The following is a 12,500-nucleotide window of genomic DNA, read 5'->3' on the forward strand; positions in this document are numbered from 1 at the left end:
TTAAGCGCTTCAGCTGCTCTTCCCCTGCCTTTGGCCTGCTCCCTGTTTCTCCGCTGGCCCAAATATTTCCGCTCTCAAAAGGGGAATTAGTGTTCATTTTGAGATTTGCATTCATGAGGTGTGTATCATCACAGCGTGTACAAGCCTGAGTTTCTGCAGTGAAAGCTAGTGCTGATGAGGAATGACGCACCGCACGAGACAATGGCAACACTTTGACCTTTTTGCACGTACACTGTCTGGTAAATGTCTCTGTTTTAGCTCTGCACATCGAGGCCAATGTTAGAAGTGGTGTTTTTTCATCTCAGTGGTTTAATTTCTTTCACAAAGCTGGAAACACCTTGACGTTTAGAGGGATAACAGATGGAGAAATATGACTGTAATTCCGCCCCTGTCCTGTTGGTGGCGAAAGTGCATATTCACGTTATCCTCTTCAGGTCACATAAAGAGGAGATTTTTTGCATCTAGACACGAGCGTAGGATGCACGATGACACACAAACTACACGGTGATGGGGTTCACCATGTCGGCGGTGGCCTCACCTCCTCATTTGGAGCTGCACCAAAACTCTTAATTCGTGGATTTGGTGGAGGTATGTACGCTCTGCGCGCTCCACGTTGATGTATGTGCAGTTTATCCTGGTGGATTTAGGTCTGCTGCCTCAGATGTTTAGCGAAGGTTCTTTTTTCGTACAGCAGCACGCATCCACCACATCTGGAAACCTTTCGAATTTCAGCTTTTTCTGACATCAGGATTAGTCACCAGAAAAGAGAAATATTAATGTTTCAGAGGCGCTCTATTTCTGCGTTTGCCACCGAAGCCACGTACATCAGCCATTTATTTGGCCTTATACTCTAGAAGCTAACCCAGTTCCCCCCATTTTTCTGACCCGGTGTCGTATTTAACGTGTAGCCCATCTTTCTGCAGGCTTGCACGCGCTGAGACGAGCGATGGGAGGATCCCAGCAGCCGTCAGACAAGCAGCTGAAGGGTGCAGTCAGCATCACTGTGCAGGACCTGCAGTGGGCCATGTCTGCTGTGAAGCCCAGCGCCATGAGGGAAGTGGCCGTTGACGTTCCAAAGGTAATCGCACCTCTGACTGATCGTTGCTCTTCCCGTAGTTCAGGGTCGCATCGGCCCGTTCCCGAATCCCTAAGATGGTTCCTTCCAAGTCCCCTGAAATGGGGGGAAATGGGGTGAAAAAAGGAGACGTCTGCAGTTATTTTGGGTTCGAGAGTAAAAGGCAAGAAGCAAAACTGGAAAACCGTGGCTTTCCAGGCTTAGAGAAATGACAGCGGAAAACGTGCCAGAATGTGTCTGTTGTGCGCTGTTAGCCAAGCGCAGGGAAAAGAAATGAGGAAAACTTTATTGCCTCCGGTGTGACATGCTGTAAATTCAGAAAATAGCTGGAGGATCAAATCAGGATCTGGACAAAAGTGTGCTGAGATGGACGACTGTATTATACGAGCTGTTCCGCCTTTAACACCTGTCTCGTTGAGCCTCGGGAGCGCCAAGATTTAGAAACATTCCACCCGTGGACACCGTCGCACGTCCTCCGTCCCTCGGGAGGGGACGGCAGGTCTGGCGTCTAAGACTTGGCGGACTCTAGTGGTGAGAACACAGAACAGATGAAACGGAAATCAAATCTGGTATTTGTTCCGCTTGCTTCGGAGATGAAACCGTGTTGCGTTCACTTCCTCCCAGAATTACAAAATCCTGTAATTACTCTTGGACCACTAAATCTCCAGCACTTTAAAGATGAGGTCAGGCTGCAGACCCCTGTGGACGCCCTCCGCTGCACTGGAGATGAATCACTCTGCTCTTAGCGGATGAAGGGAGGGAGAGGGAGGAGATGAGAGGACAGCGGTGAGACTCCAGGATGTTTTGGAGTTTGCATGTGCAAGACATAACGGACAGGAAGAGGGCTAACATCATCCTCCACCGGTAATTTAAAGCAGATCGGGTCGCTGGCAGTTCCTGGCCAAAAAAAAGAGGGAGCTGGAGAGGGAGAAGAAACATCCTCCCCTCCCTCCCTCCTTCTTTCCTCTCCCCTCTTCTCTCCGCAACACTCGGAGACGTTCAGTTCTTGCGGGCGGTTCCTGGAAGAGACTTTTGGGTTTCGATTTTTGTTTTATCCTCTGAGCAGAGCTGAGCTGAAAGGGCAGCCGCAGCGACTCGGACTTGATTACATCCACATGAGCGCAAACATTTGTTTCTAATCCCTTTTATATAGAAAACTTCCAGTGGTGCCGGATGAATACGCGCCTCAATTTCCTCGGAACCCGTCTTAGATCACGAATCTGCACATCATGCCTCTCGATTTTTGTCGCACTTGTGTGTAAATAAGTTGGAATTTTTTAATTGATTGTTTTGTTACGGGGACGCTTCCTCTTCTAGAGAAGTTCCTCCTTCTTCCCCCATCTTCTTTTTGTTTTTGCTAAATAAACTTCCTCCCCAGTCTGTTTTTAATGATTTTATTTGGCGACTGTGTAACCCCCCCCTCTCCTCCAAACACACACACACACACCCCGCCACCACTTCACCCTCCTCTCAACCCCATCAAAGGACCAGAGCCTCAGAGGCCTCTTGTAAAGTTCAGAACACAACAGTAAAAGATAATAACTGTGTCTCACACAGAAAGGAAGGCAAGAACAAGAACACAGCGCAGCAAGGTGTGAGCCTTCCAAACCGGCCTTCCAGTTCCACAAATGCTCGTCTTTCATGATTAAAAGCAGCGTCTGATGATGAGACTCTACCAGAAGAGAAGAGAGGAGGCTTCAGTGTGACCCTGCACGTCTGCTTCACCCTCATCCCAAACAGCTGGTGGGTGCGAGCTCAGGAGAGGCACCAAAAACTCTTCACCTCAGCAGCTGAAGGTTTGCTGCTCCTCCCGAGTGATGGTGGACATAAATATGTCCCGCTTTACCTTCGACTTGCACGGAATCCCCCCCCGACGTTGCGTTTATTTTTCATCGCTCGCTCTCTTCGTGAAGCTGTGGCCTCGTGGTGAACTGGAAAAACCAAATCTCTGCGTTCTCAACACCCCAGAATGACAAAGCAGCACTTCCAGTCTTCTTCGGTTTCTTTGGTGCACTGGAGTCCTCTCCCAGCCTGAGCTCGTGCGGGTTCAGACAATATATCTTTAAATGTTCAGCTTTCCCTCAACCCTGACCTGCTCACTGATGATTAGGATTAAGGCCCAAAAATTCAGTCTTGGTTCCATCAGCCCGGAGAATCTGGCTTCTCGCCGTCTGAGAGTCCTTTAGGTGCCTTCAGTGGAAGCTTCTCTCCAGTGATTGACGACCTCTGTGGGATGTTAGAGGCTCCTGCCATCGAGTCGGTAACTGTATCACATCAGTGTTGTAGCCTGTGGTTGAGACCACAGGACCCTCTTCATTCTTCATCTGTCTCGTTAGCCCTCCTCCTCCTCCTCACCTGTTTCCTCCATTTCTTTCTCAATGAGCCTGTCTCCCCCCTGCTTTTATCTCTCCACACTTTATATTTCATTCCATCCCTCTGGGGCCTTCCACTTCTCTCTCTTGCTTCCGGCCTATCTCCCCATCTCATCTACCCCCCCCCCCAACACTGTCCATAAATTGTTCGGTATTTACAGTATGTGGCCTGGCGCCAGGTTTCCATTAGGTGCTCGGTTCCCTGGAGACGGCGCCGGTGGCCTGGGATGTGTTACCACGGGAGGGAGAGTGGGGAGAGAGGATGAAATGAACAGGGGAAGAGATGTTGTGATAACGAGGGTCAAGTAAAAGAGAGAGTGCAGTGGGAGTGGGGGTGGGGGGTGTGGGGGGGTTGAAGTACCATTAAAGCAGCATTCTTGCATTTTGTGTTGTTCAGCATTGAGCATCTGATGTTTCTCTGTGATCGATAGATGAGATGGGGGGGCGTTGAAGAAAGGAACTGCAAGAAATCCTGAAGGATTTTTAGATGAGGGCATCTCTTCTGGTCTGCTTCATCACCTCCGGACTCTTCCTTCCTCTCTCCACCCGTCCATCCGTCACACATGCAGCTGTCGCTCGTTCTTTCCATCCACAGTTCCCCCGATTTAACCTGAACCCTCAGTTCCTCCCTCTCCTTCCAAATATGCTTCCATATTCCTCCTCCTGACCATCAGCAGCCTGGAAGAACTCGCAGTTCTCTGCAGTTTTTCTTGGGTCAGGAGGTTTAAAACGTCCTCTGTGGGGTTACATAACAGATGCATCTGACAACAGCAGCCGCTCAAACAGTTGCCTGTCAGAACTTTGTGATCTAAAGATCAGAAAGAGGTCAGATCAGGTCTTTTAGTTAACTATATATTATTATTACATTTTTTTTAATTGTCAGGACCTGTTTTTCAATTCTAAGTTGATATTTCTGTCCTTTGGAATCAAAAATTCTTTCTCTTCAGGTCCGCTGGTCTGACGTAGCCGGCATGGAAGAAGTGAAGCTGAAACTAAAGCAGGCCGTGGAGTGGCCCCTGAGGCATCCCGAGGCCTTCACCCGCATGGGGATCCTGCCTCCCAAAGGCGTTCTGCTCTATGGACCTCCTGGATGCTCCAAGACCATGATAGCCAAGGCCCTGGCCAATGAAAGCGGCCTCAACTTCTTGGCCATTAAAGTGAGTTTTTAAATTCTTTATCATCCTCTTCTCTCTTTTCTCTTTAAATAAAATTGTATTTAACCCCTTTTCTAAACTTGACTGTCCTACTCCCGCTGCGGAAAGCTCCCCCCCCCCACCTTTGACCTCTCCCTTTGTCCCCTCCCATTAATCACCCCTTTACCTCCATCGATCAGCCTCGGTCGACAGTGATTGATTGATCAACCTGCCGGATTTCTGGTGTGAAAAGCTGTTGTCGTGTGAAACGCGATGGGTTCGACAGAACCTCTCGTCGGGGTCATTGAGCTCAGTGTGGTTGGAGGGGGGGGGATTAGCAGACTTGGTTCCATGGTGTTTATTTAAAAACAAGTTGTTGCTGCTGGATTGGACATTGGTGTTGCAGATTGTGGATGTGTGCTCCACCAAACGGCTGAAAGCATCCCGCCCCTCCTGCTGAAAGCTGCAGCAGCACTGTCGGGTTCTCCCAGCGCACCAGTTGCACCGACCCAGATGTGTTATCCAGATCTAAACGGGGATACGTCGAGGCTCGGCCTCGTTCCTCTGTGTGAAAAGGCCCTATTATCATCTTGTCGATTTCGGCTTCCGCCCGCCGCTGCTTCTCGGGCCCACGCATCCGTGCAGCGTCAAGGGTTGAAGACTCATCGTGTCCGGCCCAGAGAGAGGAGCCCAGGATTAATGAGTCAACCACCACACTTATAGCAGGAGACAAAAGGGCTGGGAGTTAAGTGTCGTCTCCTCTGTTGGCCCAGAGGTGTTGAAAGGCTGGATTGCAGGGGAGGAAGTTCTTGTGAGGCCTGAGTGGATGTTTATCTGCTCGTGAGCAAAGGGAGGAATTAGAGTGGAGAGACCGGTAACCTGTGGTGCGGAACCGTTAATGTTGAAAAACAGGCCTGACGCAACTGAACAGCCATGGAAGGATTTCTTCCTCGTCTTCGAGTACACGCTCGCTCACATGTTCCGCAGAACATTCCTGCCTCTGCTGACTGCAAGTGGCAGCCAAACAGCATACATTTCATTTAGCTTCCTTACTCTCCCCACTTCCAGAGCAAACACATCTAGGTCCAAGAACTTTGGCGCACTTCATCACACCGAAGCTCAGTCGCTGCCTTTTATCAAGTGTATTTCTGGTCTCTTTTTAGGGTCCAGAATTACTGAGCAAGTATGTTGGAGAGTCCGAAAGAGCCGTGAGAGAGGTACGTTCCCACCCTTATTAAGCTGTTCAGGGGACCCAGGCCCCCCAGGGTCTGATGACGGTTGATGTTGAGAACAAAAGCATCATTCTAATAATGAATGTTTGTAATGGTGGTCATACGGCCCCGACTGTCTTTCCCAGCTAAAGCTCCTTTGTTGGTATATTTAGTCGTTGACGTCACAAGCGGACGGACCGTCACGTAGCCGGCGGCATTAATGGCTGCTGTATTTCCTGTACGTGTTTGTGCCCAGGATGAATCATAGGTGTCCCCGTCTAAAGTTCGCTCTGCTTCCCTCTTTTCTATTGTCGCTGGTCTGCAGGTGTTTCGGAAGGCGAGGGCCGTCGCTCCCTCCATCGTCTTCTTCGACGAGATCGACGCTCTCGCCAGTGAAAGAGGAAGGTGCGTATGTTGAAGCGGCACTTCTCAGTGGAGCTACAGAAATCCGCTCTCCCTGCCCACCCCAGTCCCACTTCCTGTTGGAAAATCCCGATCGCCGACTTCCCAGCAACGCTACTGTCCGCCGCGCGCCGCTGTGTTCAGCCATTGTTCGGCGATGACAAGCGCCCAGTCATCTCTGCGGTCTTGCTTAATTCCGCCTTCCTCCCGATCTCGCTCGGATTCACCCCTGAACTGTTGGGGCGCAGAACGCAGACGCCCTATCAGAGCCAGCCGATCGGTTCCCATGGCGTCCCCTCGGACTCTCCGCGGCTTTTTCTCCACTGGCGGACACAAAACACGGCCTTGTCCTTAGGCGTTTCAGTGGGATGGCACTGGGAACATCTGTGGCTTAAAGGAAAGAGGACGGGGTGGAGGCGGTGGGGGTGAGGGAGGGGACGCGGGCCGGGGACAGACAAACACTTCATTGTGCCCGTCCGCAGCAGATGGGGAAGGCCAAATATGCAGCATACTTCCTGGTGAACCGGTCCGTGAAACCGGGTACGAGAGAGGCCAAAGAGCAGCTTTTCTGACAGACCGGATTGTTCCGCCAGAGTCATCGGACAGAACTTCGTCTGAACCAGCGCTCGCTTCCCGTAGCCCGTCTCTATTTTGCAGGTTATTTTTGTCCCTTATCTCTGTCTCGCACAGCTCTTCCAAATTTAGACTCCAGCAGAGACGGAAAATACGCGTTTTCCAGAGGAAACTGGAACTTTGCTCGAATCTTTCTTTGCTCTTTTAAGTTTTTGCGCTTTTATCCCCTGTTTTCCACCGGTTCTGCTCCCAGCGGCGTTCGGTTCTCACCGGGCCACGCCGCCCGTCAGACTCGGACCTGAACCCGTGCCCGGAGGCCACACGCCAGTTGAAAAACCCGCACTTAACACTGATCTATAAAGTTTATTTATCAGGCCGACTTCCTGCCATCTTTAATCAATGAAGTGGCCAAAACGTTCAGAGAAAAGTGTCGACACACGCAGACGAGCTCTGCCGAGTTCTTTCCTCTGGAGGCGGGAGGCGAGGAGAACCTGTAAATCTGTCAGCCTACCTGCCACCGGCCCAAAACCGCCGCCGGTTGAAAGGAAGGAGGCGGAAGGAGGACAGGAAGAGGCAAAAGCAGACACGAAGGAGAAGGGATGATGGCGAGAGAAGGGAAGGATGAGTGAAATGAAAATAAAGTGTTGAGAGAGGAACCGCAGAAGATGCAGTCACGGCAGCAGAAAGGCGGATTGTTGAGTTTGGAAATGACAAATTTGATTTCTGAGAACTCAAAACACTCGTCTGTCATCCTCCCATCATTCTTCCCGTCGTCCTCTCCTTAGATGACACCCCAGACTCTCATTCATCCTCTCCTCCTTTCACCTCGTTGCTCCTCTTGTTCGCACCCCGTCTGTCCTCCTTTACCTCCCATCCTTCTGCCCTCCGTCCAGCTTTCTCCCCCTCTTCTCCCCCTCTTTCCTCCCCTCTTTCTATCCCTTCATAATTCAGTGACAGAGCTCCTTTGTGCTCCTCTGCAGCCTCTCTGCTAATGATGTTTGGCACTTCCGCTGCTCCTGTCACCAGTGTGTGTGTGTGTGTGTGTGTGTGTGTGTGTGTTATGGATAAAAACTCTTTCTTCTGGAACAATGATAAGATCGCCGTTGTCAGATTCGTTACCAGGCGGCGTGGAGCCACCTCATCACGCTGGCGGCCTGTTTGCTCAGACGTTCTCCCAGCGATGGCGAAGCTCCGAGCTCGCGAGGAGTCCGAGGGCTCATTCGTTAACCTCCGCCTCGCGAGCAGGTTGACGTATTCCCGTGTCTGCTGGCAGGAAAGCTGGCCTCCGCTGCCAAAGTCTTTTTAATCACAAAGAAATATTGGAATGAAAGAACGCGCCACGGCGTCCGAGTTAACGGGAAATTCGAACGTTCCATCTCGGGAACTGGCCCCTTTTCATCACCTTTACGTAATAAAGTAAATATGGCTGATGAATGAGCTCGTCCTGAGAGTCAGAACTCGCTCTCGGATCATCCGTTTCCTCCTTCACAGCACACCTTCATTTCAGCTTTCCCTTTGTCCTTTCCCACCTATTCATAATCTTCCTTTGGACCGTCGTCCCCGTCATTTATTTCCCGCTACACGCTCTCCCTGTCCTCCCACCAGGCAGCTCATCCATCGTCCCTCCAAGTCGTCCCGATTCATCATTGCTAATTTCCTTTATTTGCTGCTTTTGACCACTTCACCGGCCTCCCTCTCCCTCTTCTCCCTTCATTGTCCCATTCAGCCGTTCTCCCACACCTCCATCTCCTCATCAGTTTCTCTTTCTTTCCGCCACTTCCACTCATCTGTCTTGTGTTCCCGTCCACCCCTTCCAGCTCGTCGGGCTCCGGCGGCGTCGGCGACCGGGTCCTGGCTCAGCTCCTGACAGAGATGGACGGTGTCGAGCAGCTCCGGGACGTCACCGTGCTGGCAGCCACCAACCGCCCTGACATGATCGATAAGGTAAACAGACGCCGGCGCGTTTTCTTTATCTCTCCTTCCTCCTCTTTGGTCCATGATTGATAAGAGGATGTTGTGTGTTTGCCTGTCTTGTCTCCTCTTTCCCTCCCTTCCTCTGTTGTTCGTGATTGATAAGGTCAAAGGTCGCTCACTCCATTCTGTCGTGGTGGAGCCTCTCCTGATGCTCCCTCAGCTTCCTCTTTGGAGCTTCTGGATTAGTTGTGATGGTTCTTTGGATTTCCTGTTGCTGTCTTTTCCAATATGCAGCCATATTTATGTGTTTATTATTTCAGTTAGAAGATAAGTGTCTTTTGTCTCTGCTTCATTCACCTGAAACTGTGGCAGATCCCAGAGTTCAGCCCGTCGGTTCAGTTTTTCCCCTGACGTTCTGGACGTCCACTTTGGGCTGGGTGGAAAAACGTTAGCAGCAAAAGAATTCTTTTCATTAACTCAAACCACCGTTTCTTCTTCCCATCTGAAGCGTTTTGAGGCAACAAGGATGCCTCCATAAGTCTTCTTTAATCCGTCGCATCCATTTTCTGTTCCACCCTTTTATCTCCTTCTCTTCCTCTTCCCATCTATAAAAGCCCGCTTTACTCTGTTATCCTCCCGTCTCCGTCCTAATGAAATTTCCTGAGTGCTGATCAAAGACGGAGCCTGGCCTTTGTCAGGAAGAACACAGGAAAGTTCTGCTTTTTATTTTCCTTTCTCCTTACGTTCTGGTTAAAAGTGCTGTTTGTTGTTACATTTATGAGTATTTAGAAACTCACAGGTAAATACACACACACACACACACACACACACACACACACACACGCACATATATACGCTATATATATATATATATAACTCCACTAGGGCAGTAAAGCTAAATGGCCAAAATGCGTTTGAACATTCTTAAAAGGTCAAATCCAGCTGGAATGGATCAGTTCATGTGAGGGAACGTGCTAGAATTCCAGAGTCAAAGATGTTCTATGTGGACTAATGGGTGAATTTCCCAAAGTTGTGAATAGGAATTAATTAAGATCTTAAAGTTTGCTCGTTATGCTACTCCTAATGTCCCCGTTCAGATTTGAAGAAAGATAAAACTGTGTAAGATGAGGAGCGGCAGAAGGTCTGCGACTGTGTGTGTGTGTGTGGTGTGTGTGTGTGTGTTGTGTGTGTGTGTGTGGTGTGTGTGTGTGTGTGTGTTGGGGGGGGGTTGGATGGACAGATGGGGAGACCTCTCTACAAGCTGGTCCCTCTCTCAGGAAGTGGTCTCCTGGGCAGCTGAGAAATCAGATTACCTCCTCCTTCCTGTACCCCCCACCGAGTGTGAGAGCGTGTTTGTGTGTGTTTGTGGTTGTTAAAGAGGCTCATTTAACTAAACAATGCATTGCATACATTGAGTGACTGACAAATGGACACTTATAACCCCCCCTCCCCACCTTTGCCCCTTAGATTGGATGGTTTTACTGCCTCGTACCCAGCGACACTTCCGCTTGATGTGGGAGATGTCTGAGCGTTTCCATACCAATGACAGGATATGATGGGACAAATGAAGATTAATGGGGCATGGGGTGTCAATGAAGCCATTGAGGGGGCTCCAGGGGGGCTTCAGCTGTTGCTAACATCAGATAACTGAGAACATCTATATATATTTCCCATTTCTGGAGCGCGTTCCTGCTGGTTCTACGTTCCAGCTGTACCCTTCTTCTCCTTCATCCTGCAGCCTTTACGGCTGAAACATCCTGTCCTCTTGCATGTCCTCCAACTTCCTCCCTTTTTTGCATTTCCTCGCTAACAAACGTCACCAGGTCTTTGCGACAGCAGGACAGAATGTGACCAGCGGCGGTGAATCACATCCGAGCTAATGGACAACAGAGGACAAACCCAGCAGCCTGCGCTTCCTCCCACCTTCACGTCACAGTGGTGGTGAACCTGTGTTCCCCACGTACAGACAACATGGTGCAGCAGGTGTCTGAATCTAAAAATCCATCCCTGTTTCACCCCCCCCAACACACACACACACACACACACACACACTGAGAGTTCCTGGCTCTTCTGCTCCTTTTCACCTCACCCCCCCCCCCAAACCTTCTCAGACTTCCTCTTTCCTTTTGTGTCGCGCCAGTCAGCCGCGCTCACCTCTGACCCGCCAGCATCGGGCTGTGGTGATTGATTAGCACCACCGGGGATATTTGTCCAGCCCGTCCAGTGGGCGGGGCCTGCTGTCGGCGTGCCTGACAAGCAGCTGTCTGTGCAGTTGATCACACAAAAACAACACAGGAATACACTCGGGGCGTCCCCGTCTTTGCTTCTTTATCCTTTCAGTTTGCCTTGTGGATCCCGCGGATGGCTTCATTCCAGATCATTTCGGTTTGTTGTTTCACTGAATGGCCTATTTGTTTACGCCATAATGTGCGCCGGGCCTCAACTTATGCTAGCTGCTTACAGTCTCTGAGATTACTGCCAGATGGGTCTTTGTTTGGGACCAGAAGTTCCCGACTGGGCTCTTATCAGATTAAGAGGTGAAAAGAAACCGGAGGCAAGAGAATGTGAGCTGCAAGGACATGTCAACTTCCACCGCGGTGTTGTATAGGGACGGTTAGCCTGGCAGACTCCACAGCTTTCTCCCCATCTTTTTCCTTTCATCCCAATAATTGTGCTATCTGTCAATACACATTTCCAAAAAGGAAATAACATAAGCTGGGTGGTGACATCTTGAAGGAGCAGAAAATCTCTGCATTTCAACGACCGAAGCATCATTTTTGGCAAATGCTGGCACGCTAAACCAAAACGGTGATTATAGTCAACACTCATCAATCAGCCGCTACATTAAAACCACCTGACTAATTGTTCTGTTCTGTTAGGGCACAGACGGGGCAACACTGAGGGTTTCATCTGGCACCAAGCTCATTGACAACATCCTGTGTGGGGAAGGGGGGCGGGGCTTCTGTGCCCTCAGTGGTTGCATCGCGTACTTTAAGGGTTTAGATGGATTGAGAACTCTGGTCTTTGGACACCACGTCGAGCCTCTTGGCTTTAGACTGAAGTTACCCTCAGTTCCTGCAAAAACCCGGAAAAACGGAAGCAGATTTTTATCCTGCAGTTCATGAGGCGAAGCAACAGGACGAACTTTAGTAGATCAGTTTGATAAACACGACTCTGTGAGGTCCACTCTACTCAACTGAAAGTTGTTTTTCTTTTAAGAAATGCAAAATTCCCATTTTTGTGGCTGTTTCCAAGTATCTTTTTCGGGGCGTGTTGTCTCGTGCAGCGCTTCTGAGCTGTTAGCCATGAATATATTTATGTTTCATAGATCTAAACGATATTTACCCACAACTGCAAAGACAAATCACGACACGCACGGTATCACAACAGACCCCCCCCCCCCACCCCGGGTTCACTGTTGTGGGAGGATACGATGGTTTAATCAAAACAAATAAACTGTTAGTGATTATCTCCTTGCTGAAAGTACCAAAGCTAAAGGTTGCTGCTTGAATCAAAGCTAAGTGGAACGAAAGCAAAGCGTTTGTTGTTGCTTTTGTCTTCTGCCCACCGTCTCCCCTCTGTTTCTCATCCTCGTCCTCTCTGCATGGATTTATCTCCTGTCTCGGTTCTGTAGTGTGGCTTCTGAACAGGAGATGGTGCCAAACCCGACATGGCCCGGCTCCTCGTCAAACTTGGATCCAAACCTGACATCAGCAGCAGGTTAAAAACTGCCAGAGCACTTTTAAACGCTTACGGGAAAATAATCCATCTGACCTCGCACGCGTGCGGCCGGAGATTCCATCCTGTCCCGCTGAGGACG

At 50.0% G+C, this 12,500-nt stretch overlaps 1 protein-coding gene across 3 annotated transcripts in view; it reads left to right on the forward strand.

The window, feature by feature from the left end:
- afg2a (AFG2 AAA ATPase homolog A) overlaps positions 1–12,500 on the forward strand; it is a 59,069-nt gene that overhangs the window by 10,036 nt on the left and 36,533 nt on the right. For all 3 annotated transcript variants that reach the window (XM_057042418.1, XM_057042417.1, XM_057042416.1), the window contains exons 11-15: positions 924–1,078; positions 4,395–4,604; positions 5,744–5,797; positions 6,117–6,196; positions 8,584–8,710. In XM_057042418.1, the coding sequence (XP_056898398.1) occupies positions 924–1,078; positions 4,395–4,604; positions 5,744–5,797; positions 6,117–6,196; positions 8,584–8,710 (626 nt within the window). The remainder of the gene's footprint in view (positions 1–923; positions 1,079–4,394; positions 4,605–5,743; positions 5,798–6,116; positions 6,197–8,583; positions 8,711–12,500) is intronic.

Source organism: Takifugu flavidus, chromosome 9 (genome assembly GCF_003711565.1).
Source record: "Takifugu flavidus isolate HTHZ2018 chromosome 9, ASM371156v2, whole genome shotgun sequence".
NCBI classification, from domain to species: Eukaryota; Metazoa; Chordata; class Actinopteri; order Tetraodontiformes; family Tetraodontidae; genus Takifugu; species Takifugu flavidus.